At 37.1% G+C, this 16531-nt stretch overlaps 1 protein-coding gene across 1 annotated transcript in view; it reads right to left on the bottom strand.

The window, feature by feature from the left end:
* Positions 1-2658: 2658 nt before the first annotated feature.
* FAP (fibroblast activation protein, alpha) overlaps positions 2659-16531 on the bottom strand; it is a 38732-nt gene continuing 24859 nt past the window's right edge. Inside the window, exons 19-26 of the mRNA XM_010146874.1 lie at positions 16082-16151; positions 14663-14857; positions 12063-12117; positions 9274-9373; positions 6249-6313; positions 5288-5360; positions 4948-5021; positions 2659-3574 (exon numbers count right to left, since the gene is read on the bottom strand). Of these exons, the coding sequence (XP_010145176.1) occupies positions 3473-3574; positions 4948-5021; positions 5288-5360; positions 6249-6313; positions 9274-9373; positions 12063-12117; positions 14663-14857; positions 16082-16151 (734 nt within the window). The 3' untranslated portion in view covers positions 2659-3472. The remainder of the gene's footprint in view (positions 3575-4947; positions 5022-5287; positions 5361-6248; positions 6314-9273; positions 9374-12062; positions 12118-14662; positions 14858-16081; positions 16152-16531) is intronic.

Below are 16531 nucleotides of genomic sequence, written 5' to 3'. Positions count from 1 at the left end.
CATAACACACACCAACGTGTGCATTTGTATGGCTACACTTTGGAGAGCAAGAATGGGTTTCTGAAATGGAGGATTAATTTCGGGTCTCTAACCCTGCCCACAGCATGCAACTCCATGCTCACTGCCATGGATGCCAATGGATTTGTACCTCAGGAAAGAGAGCTATTATAATTGTGCTGTAGCCCACACTGTCTGCTCACATAAATTGGAATCGCTCCATTTGAAGCCAATGGAGCCGCATCGATTTGCGCAAGCAGAAGAACTGGCCAAGTAAGTACTAGTTACTTTACATTCTGAGAAGACAATGTTCATAATTGAAAGTAATACCAAATGCTCTTAGAAAATACTATGAATTATTCAGATTAAATATAGAGCCTTCAAATGACTCTATAAAATGTTCTAAACAGCTGTGCCTTGTAATTGGAACTGACTGGCAAACTGGAAAGTATTGAATGTAGTCTGAATTTGACTTGCTATCTGAGTAAAATGAGTATAACACTAACCATATTCTGGAGCCTGGCTGGGCTTATACTTGGTCTTCTACTAATGCTGTTTTCTCTTCAGGCCTTTTCTTCTTTGCAGCTGCAGTACTCCCAAGTGAAGCAAAGCATGTAGCTTCATGTTTGAGGTATGAGGATTGCATGTTCATTGATATGTGTAACTCACACAGCACGGATGAGGTAGGCAATAAAAATAGGTGTTGGGGAATGAATGGTTTGGAGTGGAACCAGTTGTTTTTACTATTTCTGTATACTTCAGTTCCTAGAATAAAGCAGTTTTTGCTTTGCAGCTCTAGCTTAATTCTGCAAAAGCTAAACAGGATTCGTGGTGAAAACTGGCTTGTAAGCAACTGTATCTGTGACTATTTATCAAGAGCCTGTCTACTTAATTCAGGGCAACTGTGATCCACCGTCAGAGGCTTGTATACCTTGTTGATATGACAGATATTTGAAGATTAAGTTTCATTGCCTGAAGTGGTATTTTTGGGTATCTGAAGGGTGAGATTCTCATTCAAAAAAGAAAACGAGCAGAAAGTGCTCAGCAGATCCTCTAAAACATTTGAAAGTGGGAAGCAAAACTTTGAGCATATTCCTTCATCAGCTTAGAAAAACTTGTCATAAAAGCTATTGTTGCATCAAAATTCATGCTTGCTCAATCATAAAGCTTTCAGGTTAGACATTATTCCAGCAACTCAGTGTAAATGTCACACTCTGCTGAAGACATGTTCCCATTCTTTGGCAAGAACACTGTGTAAGGCAAATAAATTAACATGAAAAACAATGAAGCAAAACTGACGACAGCATGATGCACTTTTTTTTTCATGTTTTATCCCCAAAACTGCTTCCTACAAGCCAAGGTAAATGGTGGACAGTTTGGAAGATGTGTACTCTGTCTTAGGAAACAGAGACATAAGGACAGATTAATAATGAAACACATAATGCATCCCTTGGGAAAGGGATGCCTTCTGTTATTTTATTTCATTTGACACATTTTCCTGGAATGTCCCTTATTCCATATATTTCCAAAAGCTTCTGACTACAGACCCATCGGCAGGGTGTGAACAACACACTGCATCACTTTATTACTTAAAATATCCAGAAAAGGCCAATTTATCTGGACAAATTTCCAGAGCTTATAGGATTTTCAAAAGTATAAATAAAAAGAAAGGTGCGGAAATCTAAAGAGAACTTAATAAATTGATATTTATATGAGATTGGTACCAAGCTTTTTTGAAAATTGCTCTAGGTTCCCATTGACATATTCAGGCATCTAAAATCTTTAAGCATCTGGGGTAAGAGCTTGATTTTTCTCTCTTTCACCACATTTTTGCAATGGCTTCTGTGGTGTTGTATCAATATATGAAATTGAGAGTTAAATATCAATAATTTCAACTGAATTGTATTCCTTATTTGTAAAATAACTACATTACTGAGACAACTGTTGTGTGCAGCAAATGCACATAGGACCATATAATCAACATCTAATTAGCCCCACTTCATGTTATATTTGCTTAATGTTAACTTTCTTAGAGCTATAATTTTTTCCTTTAACCATTATAGCAGTTGAATTTTAATTACATTACCAACAAAAAGCTCATTAACGTCATGTAATTGGCAGCGTTTCCAAAAAAACCTGAACTAATTGAGTATTTTCTGAAGACTTCCCATCAAAGTATAATTTAACCATTACAAACAGCTTGGCAACTACATTTACATAAAGATATGTCTGAGGAATGTTCTCATGTGTGGAAAATCAGATTTGATATTGCCATTAACAAAACGAAGGAAGCTGTTACATAGCAAATCACTTCCACATTTTAATGATTTTGGCTAAACCCCATGTTTTTGTCAAGAGGGTCAAATGAAACCCCTTGCTTTTCCACAAAGAAACAGCAACCAATCTCTGACTGAGATTTAGGAAGCAGCTTGCTTTGTGGGAAGGCTAATCCACAATCTTTTTCAGGGTATGTTGTACTCTCACCAGCTAATGGCAGAGATGAGATACTGGGCTAGACAAACCATGCAGTAGGCTAACTCAGAATTTTTTCAACACATAACCCAAGAATCATTTCATCTACAATGGATCTCTTGGCAATTATCTTGTTCATATTCTTATATTATGATAGGACTGATTTAATTACTAATCAAAAGAATGCTAGCCTCTAGCATTTTTAAAAGACTTCCTAAAATAGTTTCACTGGAAACAAAGCAAAGAAAGCCTGCATAATCCTTTGATCCTTACCCTCCAGTATGGAATGAATGACATTGAGATTAATTTGAATACTAAGATGATGATTAGAGATTAAAATCAAGCTGATATGGCTCACTTATTCTGAACACAGGGAGAAAAAACAGTGAGATAAAATAGCTATTATAAATATTCTTCTTTCATATTTAAACCTGAATACTGAGAGTTTTGCAGAATGAAAGTTTCAAATAAGAGTTGAATAAAATTTGAGCACAGCATTCAATATTCTTGATAATTATTCAGATTTTAGCTTTAAATATTGTGTGTTCCTATTCCTGCTTGGATTCTTTCCAAAAATTGGAAATAAATTTTGAGTAACTGGTTCTTGTTAGGATGCTAATTAGGTACTAGCACTGCTTTCTTTGTCTTTTCCCATTTTTCAGTTGTATTTAACAAATGCAAGCATATTCATCTGGCAGTGTGCCTTTGCAATGGACCACCTCTCTCTGGATAGCAGAATGTAAGTTTAAGCAAGATGGCAATAAATGCACATGTCATTTACATTCTGATTTTATTTTTTCTATCAAACAGGTGTTAAATGTGCCAAAACATGTATTAGCATAACATTTGCTAATATACATTACCAAAAATGGATGTAAACATCAAGTTTAAAACTCCAAAGTTCCTGTTACCAGTTTACCTGAAAACCATATAACCTGGCAATATTATCATTGCATTCTCCCAGAGATGTATCGGATGCCTTAGCATGCTCTGCCTAGCCTAATTATTCTGACAAAGAAAAACATTGTTTGAGGAAGTGGGTCATATGTGTGTAGAGATGTTTGCTGGAAAGGCCTGGAATTCCATGGTTCTGGTCAGTATACCACTGAAAAAAACAAACAAACACACCCCATAAAAACCCTATGTTATGTTTTCAATTCTGTAACAGTTAAACAATACAAGAACTTCATTATATTACTATAGAGAAGAAAGTTGATGCTTCAGGAAAACAGAGGGATTTGCTAATCTTTTTTCTTTTCACCAGTTCCTGCTATATTCATATTCCTATTGCAAAAATGTTTCTAAACCTTCTGTAATCTAGGAGTAAGCATTACTGCCTCAGTACTGACAGGTTAATTGTATCAAGTCAAGCAAAAGAGCGCTGAGATGCCCTTAGGGATTAAATGCCCTTGACCTGCTGCATGGGCTTGGCAAAAGGGGTTACAGCCTTGCTTAGGGATACTGTGCTCTAAGCAACAAACTTTCAGCTGAATATTGTGGAATTCTATCCAAAACATCTTGCATTACAGCAGGGCCATGAGCATTATGAATAGTGTACTGCAAATAAAATACACATATGAATTATGCTAACTTTTAGAACTAAATGGCATTCCCCATAGCTGAACTAGAATGACTACAACTGCATACAGTATTCCAGATACTTGAGAAATAACTCAGGTTTGCTACCTATCAGTGAAGGAGGCAGAAAGTGTGGAATACACAAAAGGCCCTGCAAATCCCAAGTACAGGGGGATCCCTGTGTGATCCCCCTTTTGGGGAGTTCATTGCCCTGGGAAGGAGGACTCAGGCAGAAGGCCAGTATGCTTGATAGCAGGTAAACACTGGTCATTAGCCCTGAGAAAAAAAGTGCAGAAGCAGAGGTTAGCATGTAATTCACAGCTATTCTCCCCCTGTTCATTCCTCATCTATATACTCTAACCTTTGCCTATGCGTTTCTCTCTTTGCCTGCATCTGTTACCACAAGCAAGTTTTGCGGCAAACTTGTTTACATTCTGATCCTGGATATAGTACTTGGATACCTATACCCGTTTTGCTTGTTTCACCTCATGTGTGTGGCAGGCATGTCCAGTTCAAGACAGAATCCATCAGAACCAGTGATGGTTTGGCCCCAGAAGCCAGGTCCTTCATCTTCCTCTCTTTTACTGGCTATCAGCAACTTTCATATGGTGGCTGGATTCTCATTCTTATCCCTGGCTCATTTTAAAAGCATCTAAGTTATTCTTGACAAGAGAGAAATCCTGCTAGCATCCAAAGGGCAAGAAGGAAAAGGAAAAAAAGGAACAGGCAAATCCTTTAAGGAAGAAATTGTTTATAAAGAGTAACAAATGCACTCGCAATTGCCAGATTCTGAAGCATGTTCAGTTGAACTGGGTTCTTAAGAACATTGCCAAATGTCAGATAAGCTTATGGATAAAGCTATATGCCACGGTTCAAAATGAAAAATAGTCTGTTATTTACCATTGCCTGGAAATCCACCTGTGCATTAACCAGAGCTTTAGCAATTTGTGCTGAGTTCTGAAAATGTACATTATCTGAAAAAGGAAAAAAAAAATAGGTTGTCTGTTAAAACGTGTAAATACCACAAAGCATAAAGTTATAGTGCATTAAGTTGTGTCCACTAATTATCAAGTGATACAGTTGACATTACTAGGAATAAGTAAGCATATTATAATATGTCATATGGAAATCTACCAAAGATCTAAGTACTGACCCTAATCAAAGGCATAGAAAGATGCTTAATGTTTTTCAAACAAAGTGATTCTGGTTCTGTATTTGTACTGCCATTTGCAAACCTCACCATCTGCTGTTCCATGGATGAGAAGATAGTCTACGTTTTGGAAATTCTTTGCTCTTGCCATCACAGTTGAATTCTGTTGAGAGGAAAAATGAACAGTTCAGCAGCTTCAATTTAAACCACTCAGTCACAGAGCTGAAAGGCTTTCATTACCTAGTAGAACAACAATCAAACAGTTGGACTGGCTAATAATGACAGCAGTGACTTCATATCAATCTGAGGTTATAATAGAAGCCATATATATTTAGTGCCTTTTCTAAGGGCCAGTTCACGAAAAGCACAGCACTTGCCACGTGCATTCCCTGAACACCGTAATTCCTGGCTACCCAGACAGCTCTACCATGGCAGTTTGGTATTGAGCATTTTTGTTCTTGGAGTTGGGATGGAGAACAGTTACTGAGAACATGATCCAAAATCTTAAATAGGAGTCTTTCCACTAACTTCTTTGGGTTTTAATTCAGGGCCCTCTGTATCCAGAGCTGGTATGTGTGCTGCTAGAGGAAGCTATAGACTTCCTATCAATGTGAAGAAAAGAAGAAAGGCAACCTGTTCCAGGTAGGGGAAACTGTTCTGACTGTTTAGTGTGCTTATGATGTTATCAACAGAGAGCTAAATTTTCATCAAGCTGTTTGCATGCCACAGCTAAGAGTACCAATAAAAACCTTATAAACATCAACATTTTAACCTCTCCCACGAGTTCTTTCCTAGACTAATGGTTTGCACTGTGAGAACTGCCTGACTTGTCCAAGTGAGAAAATAAGGATCCATCAATTTATCATATTTGGGATTGATAAATACAAAACCACTAGTAACTATGGCGATATGAATTTCACAGCAGTAGCTTAGCTGCTACAAGACTGCCATTATGAGAGCTGGTGGATCACTTTCTTTCTTTACAGTCATACTTGTCCATGGAACTGTGATTCATGTTTAAGGCAGATGAACGCAGAAAGGGAAGTCTCACCTTGTAGTGCTCAAGATTATCGGACTCTACAGGAAGACCCATAAATCGTTCTGTGTAGATAGATGCTGCGATATTTAAGAAGAAAAATAAAGCTATAGATGAAGAATGCACAAATATTTTTGTGCCTCTGGTGACACAGAGAAATTAAATGTTATTTATTTTAACTACATCTGTTCTGCTTGGTTTCCTCATACTACACCAAAATTTAAACATATTTAAAAAAAAATTCAATCAACTATGAAGGTTAATCAATAAATGTCCTGTTGATCTCTGGAACCAACAGAACATTTTGTGCATAAAGGTAATTAACTGATACTCCAGAAGTCAGCTGAATGACCCAATGAACCAATAAAGGTGCATGGTGGAAAAATGACACACACTATTTTTGACATTTTTTTAAAGAGAAGCTGAGCAGAATTCCAACCTGGGATGTATATATGCACTGTATGTGGAGACATATATTGTCCTTTCATATTGAATGGATATATGCAGCAATTAGGGGGAGCAGGAAACGATACAGGCTTGCAGTGTAAAAGTGGTGTGATTGCTATTCAGGTCTCTGTTCAATTCCGTTTTCTAACTACACAAAGACTGTTAGCAGATTTGACAAAACAAATGTGAACTGAACAGTATCTATCACCAAAAAATCAGTAGGAACAGCTATCTCTGAGCTGCTTTGGTATTTGTAATTTAACTAAGAGCTGTTATGAAAATTTGTAGAAAACTGACGCAGCAGCTGTCACTATGAGAACATTACTTTCTTTATGACCTTGCTTTGAAAGAGTAACTGACACATATTGAGCAGTCAAGCTGCAGTATTACAAGAATTTTATTTATTTAACAGAGTCAGGGCTTTCTGACAAAGAAGAGCTGGCATCTTTCCCTCCCCTAAGAGCGGTGATGGCTTTTGTAATCAGTAAGGAATTGGGATTGTCTACCTTGTTGTCCTGTTTGGTACACTGCACTAGAATAATTTTGTTAAAAAGTAGAAATGAGAATCTTCCCAGGAAAGGAAAATGACTCAATGTACTCATGTTTCCATGGTTTATTATGTATCCTTTATATATGCTACCACCAAGTGCTGAAGATGTGTACTATGTCTCCCAGATCAGCCAAATAAGGCTCCTGAAGATAATGTATAATAAACTAAGTACCAAAAAAATGTAAGTAGCCTATCTTTTATCAAAATCCTTTATCATTCAATGAAAACAGAAAATGTGCAATATCTGTTGTCAACACAGTGTCAAACAACCATATTGGGCTTAAGTTTTCAATAAAATAGACTCTTTCTGAATGGCTGGCATTTCTACAGTATACTGAGCCAAATTCTCCACTCTCTTCTACCAGTATAGCTACAACAAGTCCACAGAGGTCAGCAGAATTGCATTATAATGACTAAGTGAAAGATCTGGCTTGTCAATTACTGAGGAAGAAAAAAGAGATAAATTGCAAATTTTAATAAAACAGTCACAGATATAGTACTTTTAACTATACATTGTCCCCAGATGCAATTTTCCTTGCCATCTTATAAATGTTCAGCTGTTATTAACTCTACACAAAATGGAGGTGAGTGTGATGATTTCAGAGAAATTATTGTGGTCCAGACTCTGTGCATTTAAAAGAGGGTGGGACAAAATTTAGAAGCTCTAGGGTCCAGTACAGCCTCTGACATACTGATACTACTTAGAGTTTCAAACATGTAGCATCCTGCAGTTTGCCCCTAACACAGTTCACCCCGAAGTTAACATGATCTGTTTGCCAAACCGTATGACTCATGACTTCCTTGGATTTCCTTCCTTCCTTAGTGGAGGTGCAGTTGCCTGTTTGGATTTTACAGTGTGTTTTTAGTAAGATTCTTTAACTCCCTCCTGAAAATTCAGCTTAAGTAAAGATTACAATGGTGTAGGTCTAATCTACTTTAATTTAAAAACTTTATTCAATTTTTAATGCTTCAACAATGTTTATAACTCTTCTTTTCGTGAAGGACTTCTGCAAAAATAGTGCTTTATGCCTGCATTCTGGAACTAATTTTGCGATCATGAGTGAAAATGTCTCAAAAATATCTTGATGCCAGTGAAAACATGAAGACTATGCTTCCTGTGTCATACAAATGTTTTCCCCTTTGTTTGCAAAACACCATAAATACAAGGAATGTCTGTGCTAGCAGTCAGGGAAGGAATCTTTCCCATTTAACCAAAAATTTTCTCATAACCAAGACTTCTTTGCAAACAACCATATGCTAAGTAAATGTGTTCAAAGTGCTACATTTTGCTCATTGAAAACATGTATGCCACGATTCTTTTTTACACTAAGTTTCCTTTACACCATGCCAAAAGCTTAACAGGTCTGCAAGTATGACTATGTGCCTGCTTCTGTATTTATACAGTAAGACTCCAGGAGTATACTCCCAGGGTTGTTTCCTCTGAACAGTTTGGAGCCCAAGTCAATAAACATAAATAAAAATATGACTTGTAACACAACAGCACAGGGGATGTGGCTGAGAAACATCTAAAAGGAAAAATATTTAATAAAAAAATCCTATCAGACACAACTGACTCTCTCTCTTTTCCATGTGTTTGGGGAAATAACTTTGCAATCATCAGACGTACTGATTCCTGACAGAGATCATGTGTAGTATCTGACATTGAAGTGCACTGTGATTCCATTACTGGCAGAAAAATAATTTCAGCTGTTTCTGAATCCAGTGATACTGTTTTAACAGGATAGTTAGGGAGATGACTTCTGAGTATAGCAGTTTATCAAGAGGGCTTTAAACACTTATTGTTACAGATGTGCCTATGGAATTACCTGGGCATACCTTCTTCTACGTGACAAAGTCTGTTCCAAACTGCCAGTTACAGTCTTATTCTCAGCAAGGAAAACATTAAACTTAAGAGTTTTATGTCTAGGTAACTGCAATGTCTTTAAGTTTCATATTGCCAGTCTCCTGCAATGATTTCATTTAGAAAGTCATTAAATGCTACATCTTGCTTTCCAAGTCAGTGTTTATGAGAAGTTTCCATACCGTAATACTCCCAGCTGGAAACAGGAGCCACAGCCATTCCACATTTAAATACTCCACTGCCAGATCCAAGTGCCAAAGAAGTTACGTACCCACCATAGGACTAGGGAGAAATCACAGACAGTTTAAAATTATTGGTGAAGTATCATTATGTTTTCTGAATCAAACTCTAAAAAATTAATTCCAAAGAAAATATTTTACTTTGAATGCACGAAGGACAAAGCAACAAAAGCTTGGTGTGATTTCTTCTGAGAGAGATTAGACAATTTTATTGAATCAGTTATTTTTTGCTACTTCTACAATGCTTATGACAGAACACTGCTCTTATTACTGCTTAGAATCATAGAAAAATTTAAGTTGGTAGGGTGCCTCAAGGTAATCTAGTGCAACCTCTATCTCAAAACAGGGCTAACTTGAGATTTAAATGTGGTCAGTCAGAGCCACGTCCACATTACACAGCCTCTCTACCCAATTTGTTTCAGTGCTGATCACTGTCTTCATAAAAATTTTTTTCCTAAAAACAAAACCAAACTTCCCTTGTGGCAACTTGTGTTCATGACCACTCACCCTTTCAGTGTGCACCTCCCAGAAGAGTTAGAGGTATTTCCCTCCCTTAACAAACTACTTAGCTTTTGCTGATGATTGGCATATTGAACCAACCTTGTTATCAGTACTAACGGGCTCAGCTACTTGAGAACATGAGGTTGGAGCAATTAATCTCTATTGCCTGCCACTGTTCCTGTTATTTTCTGGCCTGATTCCTCAAACTGGGATGCAGCAAGGAAGGATAAATTCATAGCTGGGAGTTAGGTAATGTAGTAAGTAAGCCTGAATATCAGAATAGACCTATGCAACTGTTCGTGACTAGTTGCTAGGTCAGGAAAACACTGTAAATAAAAAGCATATGGTTTGGCTCTCCATAGGATGGGGAACTGGGGTTGGAAAACACTAGTATAACGTCTTTGGGAAATAATGGATTACTGTTTACTTTGGAATGGAGGGAGGGATAAAAATATGGGGTGTGTCATGAAGAATTTGGAAGATTATCAACCTCAGCAGCAGCATCTGAAAGACTAAGGAAAATTATGAAGTATTATTTTGCACAAAAGTAAGTTAGTCCCTCCCTTCTCTTGACATTCCAGCTTGAAATGACAGTGAAGAATATGTTAATAGAAACAATAATTTATACAATTTCTCCAGCTCATTTGATTGGTTCATTTGATATTTTAAAAATTCAGTCCACAAGGCTAAAAAGTAAAAGATTAGCATCAGGCAGATAAATCTGTGCACTGTGACAGGCAGAGATTAGCGTTCAAAACCTAAATTGGTAGAAGCTTCATCGAAAGATTTTAGCAACCCTGCTTATGTGCTAGGATGAGGCAACTTCTATAGTTACAGTTGAACTGAATCTTACAGATCCATCCTCTAGTGTGTTTCTGGGCAAGCCTCTTGCAATGAAACTGGGCCAATGAAAACAAACAAACAAAAAAACCCAGCAAAAAAATAAACAAAACAGTGACAGATCAGAAGAATTCTCCTGGCAAAGACATAAAAACATGAAATAAAAGATCTTTCTGAATGATAAACAGAGAAAAACAAACAGGTAAAAAGAGAAAAGTATTGCACAATGTTACTGAGTGGCTGATAGTGATTTACTCAAAGCAGGAGTAAGGGTGACTAGGACAGGTCTGGCCTCCAACCCCTGTTAGCATTCTTTATGGTACTGTCCCTAAGCCATGAGACTATCAGATGTGGCTCATCAGCTCACGCTCCTGCATTGTATAATTCTGTTATGCTGAAGATGGGTAGGAGGCAGGGCTTTGTTCTGTCTATGCATTCTCAATCCAGCTATTCATGATGAACACGAACAATTGAGTCAGATGGCCTATGCATGTTACAAATCTCTATAAAGAGGCTCTTGCTCTCATATTTAGAGGCATTTGTGCTGCCACTGAAATTGGCTTCAGATCTCCTATAACACCACTAACAGGTCTGCACCTCATTTCCATGAATGGTCCTGGTTTGAAGCTGACGGCACAGGAAAAAGAACCCCAACTATTCAATAATTTATTCTTCTCCTATTAGAATGCAGTGCTATCCTAAAATTTTTACTTGAGGCATGCCACTCTATTTCTTAGTGCCTAAGGGTAGTGGAATCTGGCCTTGCAAGAGATCTGGCTATAAAATGTTCTGGGAGTGTTACAAAGCAAAGTACATGAAAAAATCAGAGCTGAAAAATAGACTGGCCAATTATTTGGAATGACACCTATATTGTCCAATTTTTCTACCTGGTGAAGTTGTCAGTATTGTACATCCCTCAGACTCAGATTCATCCCTACCGATCATTTCAAAGCTAACCAAGTATGCAGTGATTCAGAATGATGTCACTGCACATTTTCTGATAAGAGGTATTCATAGGACTTTCCTCATTACTTTAATCTCAAATCAGAAAGGACAATACTTGAATTTTGATACTATGCCAGTAAATCCCTAATTTAAAGGTAAAGCAAATTAAAATGTTTCAATTTTGCTTAACTTCAAGTCCAAACAGTGTATTAGGCATGAGCATTTCAAGATTCCCTCCTGAGCTGCCAAAGATCCATTTTCAGGGTCTTACACTGTTGCAATTGCATGTATATAGGCACCAACAGGAATTGTCCCCTTGGCAATACCATTAAACACCGGCAGAAGAAACTATAAATTATAAAGGTTTAGGACATAATAAGGAAGAACTATAAAGATTATGCCACAGGATTATTTAAAGATAGATACAAAAAACCTCAACCACTTACCCAGCCCCATATTGCTACTCGTTTCTCATCAATAAAACCCATTTCTATAAACTTCCTGTGGAAAGGAAAATCACAGAAATAAATGCATTATTACAAAAGATTGCTAATACTATAACAAATTAGCAAAAAATAATTTTTCTTTTCTTTCAACAAATCCCACCAATTTGAACAAATTGACAATCAGCATAGCCTATCTGATTTCTAGAAAGCATCAATTATTCAATTAACATTTATTTCAGAGGAAAAGGAAGAATTTTTCTTGAAAGAATAAAAAATGCTGAAATTAATACTTCATTCATAATAATTTCTGTTCCAGTGAATAAGGACTCTGCCCAACTGGCTTCTTGGCAAAAGTTCTTTTTTCTTATACTTAGAATCCACCTGGACGTTTAGTCCAGAGCAGATAAAACATATGCTCATGTCGTATGTGTGTGCACAAATACATGTGCGTATGTATATGTACAGACATACACTCACACATATGCAGAGAAAAAAGTTCAAAAAGTGTACTCCTACTCCTTCCCACAGGCTATTATCGTTTTCATCGTTTTGGTGCCAAAGGTGCTGGATTCCTATTAACATTCATACCTTATCCTGCAAGATGCTCACCACACTCATTTTACGATGAGTTGACACTCTGATCTCTCAAGAGGAATGGTATCAACCACTGAGATTAAGGATTCCCTGCAATAAACTTTCTTTTTTGTGTGCCTGAAATGTGAAGAGCACATACTGCTACTGTAATAAAAAATAAAACGAGGAAAACTTCTTCTAATGCTCCTAGTAGGTAATGAGCTTGCAATGGATGAAAGGTGCACCTTGCTTATGCACTCAGTAGTCAAACAGGTCAAAGAGAATCATATATATTAGGTCTCCTACAAAGTCCTGCATCAGAGCCTGAAGCCTGTATTTTCAGAACTGTGTTAGCAATAGCAAAGAAAAGAGGATGAGGCAAAAGACCACAAAGGTTCGAGAGTGACAGATAAACAAAATAGGTTCAGATACATCCCAGGACACATATCAGCAGCTACAAGGCTTATTTTACTAGGATAAGTGACTGACAACACCCAAAATATGGGATACTATCTGGGTGGGACCAACTTAGAAAAGCCAAAAAATTATTCAGCTTTGTTATATTGCTGTCTTAATCCCTGGGGTTCTTCCTACAGTAAAAGCCCCTCCAAGAACTTCTCACTAGAGTATAGGAGCCTCTCTAAAAATCATGCATCTTAAACCATGTGTTAAATCAGGAAGATGGAATGCAATACATTTAACTGAATAAAAATTTAGTCTAGGTGCTGACAGAAAACTGGGAAGTGTGAAGTCTGAGGTCATTTCTTCACAGCCTGTCTCAGCAGATTTTGCAACTGCAGAATCAGTTTAGGTTCCCTCTGTCTCTGACATCTTTATGTCTGAGTGATGATTCAGAGTAATAAAAAACCACTCTCCCTCTTGTGATATTTTAAAGTATGCCATTGCTGCTACAAATTTCAAGAAAGAAAATCAAGTAATAGATTAATAGAAAAACCTGACATGATATCCAGTTATTCTGTTTCATTTATCACTGAAAAGGATAATGGTGTGTGTATACCATTGAGGAGGAAATGAAATATCTCAAAGCAGAAAGAGGAAGGAACAGATACCCTTCTCACACACACTCGTATATACAGGCAGCACTCTCAAACAAGTAGAGAAAGCTGTGGAAACCTGGACTGGTATGTCCAATTTCTAGCTCAGCTACTCAGTTCTGTATATTAACAGGGGAAAGAGGGTATTTATTATTGCACCTGGTAGTCTATTCATGATCTAATGGGCCAAATTCCAGATCAAAGGCTAGACTAAATTCCTTATTCCTGACTTGCCTTCATCTCTGAGGGGGTTCAAATGCTTCTTTAAATGCTCACTTTAGCAGTGCTACTGCATCTGTAAGCTCAACAGGCAGCCTTTCTTTACAAAACCTCAGCTTTCAATTCGCTCCCAAAACCTCTGCTTAGGTAATTATTTTTCCTCCGAACACTTTAATTGTTTCTGTGCAAAGGAGCAACTGTTGGGGAACAACTACCAGAAGACCTCAGACACTGAGGTCTGATGTTCCTAACTATCCTAAAATAGCATGGAAGCCAAGTTTATGACTACCTAGCCTCTAGAAGGCTTGTGTCAGTATTCAGCCACAAATTTCACATTTGACCTTCAGTTAATCAATGTGTTACATCACTATGGACCTTTGGCTAATTGCGATGGTCACTGAGGTAGGTTTCCCCTACAGGGTAAACTTGAGAATAATGGATAATACATTGGCTTACCTCTCACCACTGACACTTGTATTTCCTTAGGCCTAGGATTCAAGCCGCTGATGATGTTTTTATAAAATTGAAGTGGTGCGGTCCAAATGTGGACTTAATAGCATATGGACTTAATATACCACAAAAAAACTCACTGACATCACGCATGTCAGTAACATTTTATTTTTACAAGTCGTCTTATTTCCTGGAGACCTCAGCTCTCCAGAAGAATGTCTGAGAAGTATATTTAATAGTTTTTCACATTAGTTTTTGAAGGTATATGAATAAAACAGTTATACAGGGAGATATCCTACTTACTTCACTGCTGAGATTTGGTCCTCAACTTCATAGACTCCTAGTTTTCGATATACAGCATGTAGAATCTTGTCACCTTGATAAGCTGTCCCTCTGCCATCCACTAGAGCAACAATAATTCCCTCTTTGCTTGCAAGATAGGTTATCCAGCTAATGCTAAATATTTCCTTTACATTCTGACTGCAAGGTCCTCCGTACCTGGTGATAAAAATTCACACATTTTCAACTCATATTCATAAATTTATAAATGATTACTGGATACTGGACTATACCTATAGCTACTTCTTACATTCTCACCACAAGTATTTTACTATATGGCTGTTGTTCAGAACTCAGTAAACAAACAATTCAACTACCATTTTCATCTATTTGTGAGATTTTGCTATCTAAAATCCATTTGAATCTTTGAGGTTTTATGCCTAAGGCAAATCATTAGTTTTAGCTCAGACTACAGGGTGCAGAATCAGGTACTTGTCCTAAGGGGTATCCTTGGAAGAGTCATGCCAAAGGCTCAATTTTTTCCTCCCTCCAAATTCCTTAGGTGTAATAGCCCTTTTTGGTGCTTTTCTGTGTTTGATCTCCACATGCAGTCAGCAATGACGAAGAAAAGAGGAGAAAAAGTACACCTCTTTACACTTTCTGGCCATCCCTAGACCTTCTTTGTTTCAGTAGGGAATATCGTGTGCTGCTGGACCCGTAAGCAGAACATGCCCCACATAACTGAGCAATACAGAGAGACACTGCTCATGAGAACTGCCTAATGCGAATTGCACATTTGACCTCAAGGACACGACTGACTTAATCTTCTACTCTAAACTTCATTCAAACATACTTAGCATTCTTGGATCTTTGGATTATCAGGGTTTATTAAAAATTATGTAAGGTTTATTACACCCACTCGGCTCTCCTTTCTGCCTCTCAATTTTGCATCACCACAATTTTTGTTGCCTTTCCTGCCTGAAATAAATTAATATTAAATGCTCTTTAGAAGGAACATTTGATCAAAGACGGCAGTCCACATGGTTTAGGGGTGTTTGGGTTCTTTTCTTAAAAAATGAAGCAAGCTCTTGTATTTTTTGTATTAGCATAGCTGAAATCAGTGATTTCAGACTGCCTCATGATAAACAAAAGCAGTAATAAAGATAAGAACCCCAAGCAGTAGCCTATGTTTTTACCCTTTTCCTTTCTCTGAGGAAGTAATACTTGCCATGCTAAGATTAACATTAAAACCTCATTGATTTCCATTGGGTTGAATTTCTATTCCAGAAATATATTAAGAAATCCACCACAACAAACAAAACAGAACTAAGTGGTTTTGCTTTTGCTTCATAAAATGTTACAGTTGTCCTAGGTTTTTTTAAATTATAAGAATTACGGTTTATGACAAAACAACAATGTTCAAAGAAAGGAAGTGTTACATACACCTGAATAAGCAGAGGGTACTTCTTGGATCTGTCAAACTGTGGGGGTAGAAGCATTTTGTACCACAAAGCTAGAAAAGACACATTAAAATTAGATCGTTAATGGTTAAAATTATTCCTCCAAGCATAATTGAGAGTTTGTTGTAATAGTATATGAAAATGAATCATCACAAACTACACAATGCATGAACTGTGAATCACAGAACTGATGCAAGTAACTGTTTATATTGAGTTGCTGAGGGACAACTTTGAAGAAATAAAGTGCCCACTTCTGTTTTAATTTAGCTATGCATAAAATTGTTATTACACATAACTCTAGGTCCTCAGTTTTCCAGGTGCGTAGAAAAACACAACTAGGAATATAACTGTTGTTAAGATTATGAGAAATGAGTTTTGGAAACTTTACACTGATTCTTTACCATGGAATATCGTTTCTAAAGTCACTACTGAA

Source organism: Eurypyga helias, unplaced genomic scaffold, assembly GCF_000690775.1.
Source record: "Eurypyga helias isolate BGI_N326 unplaced genomic scaffold, ASM69077v1 scaffold31352, whole genome shotgun sequence".
Lineage (NCBI taxonomy): Eukaryota > Metazoa > Chordata > Aves > Eurypygiformes > Eurypygidae > Eurypyga > Eurypyga helias.
The sequence above is the reverse complement of the archived record's forward strand: the minus strand, read 5'-3'. Positions and strand labels throughout refer to the sequence as shown.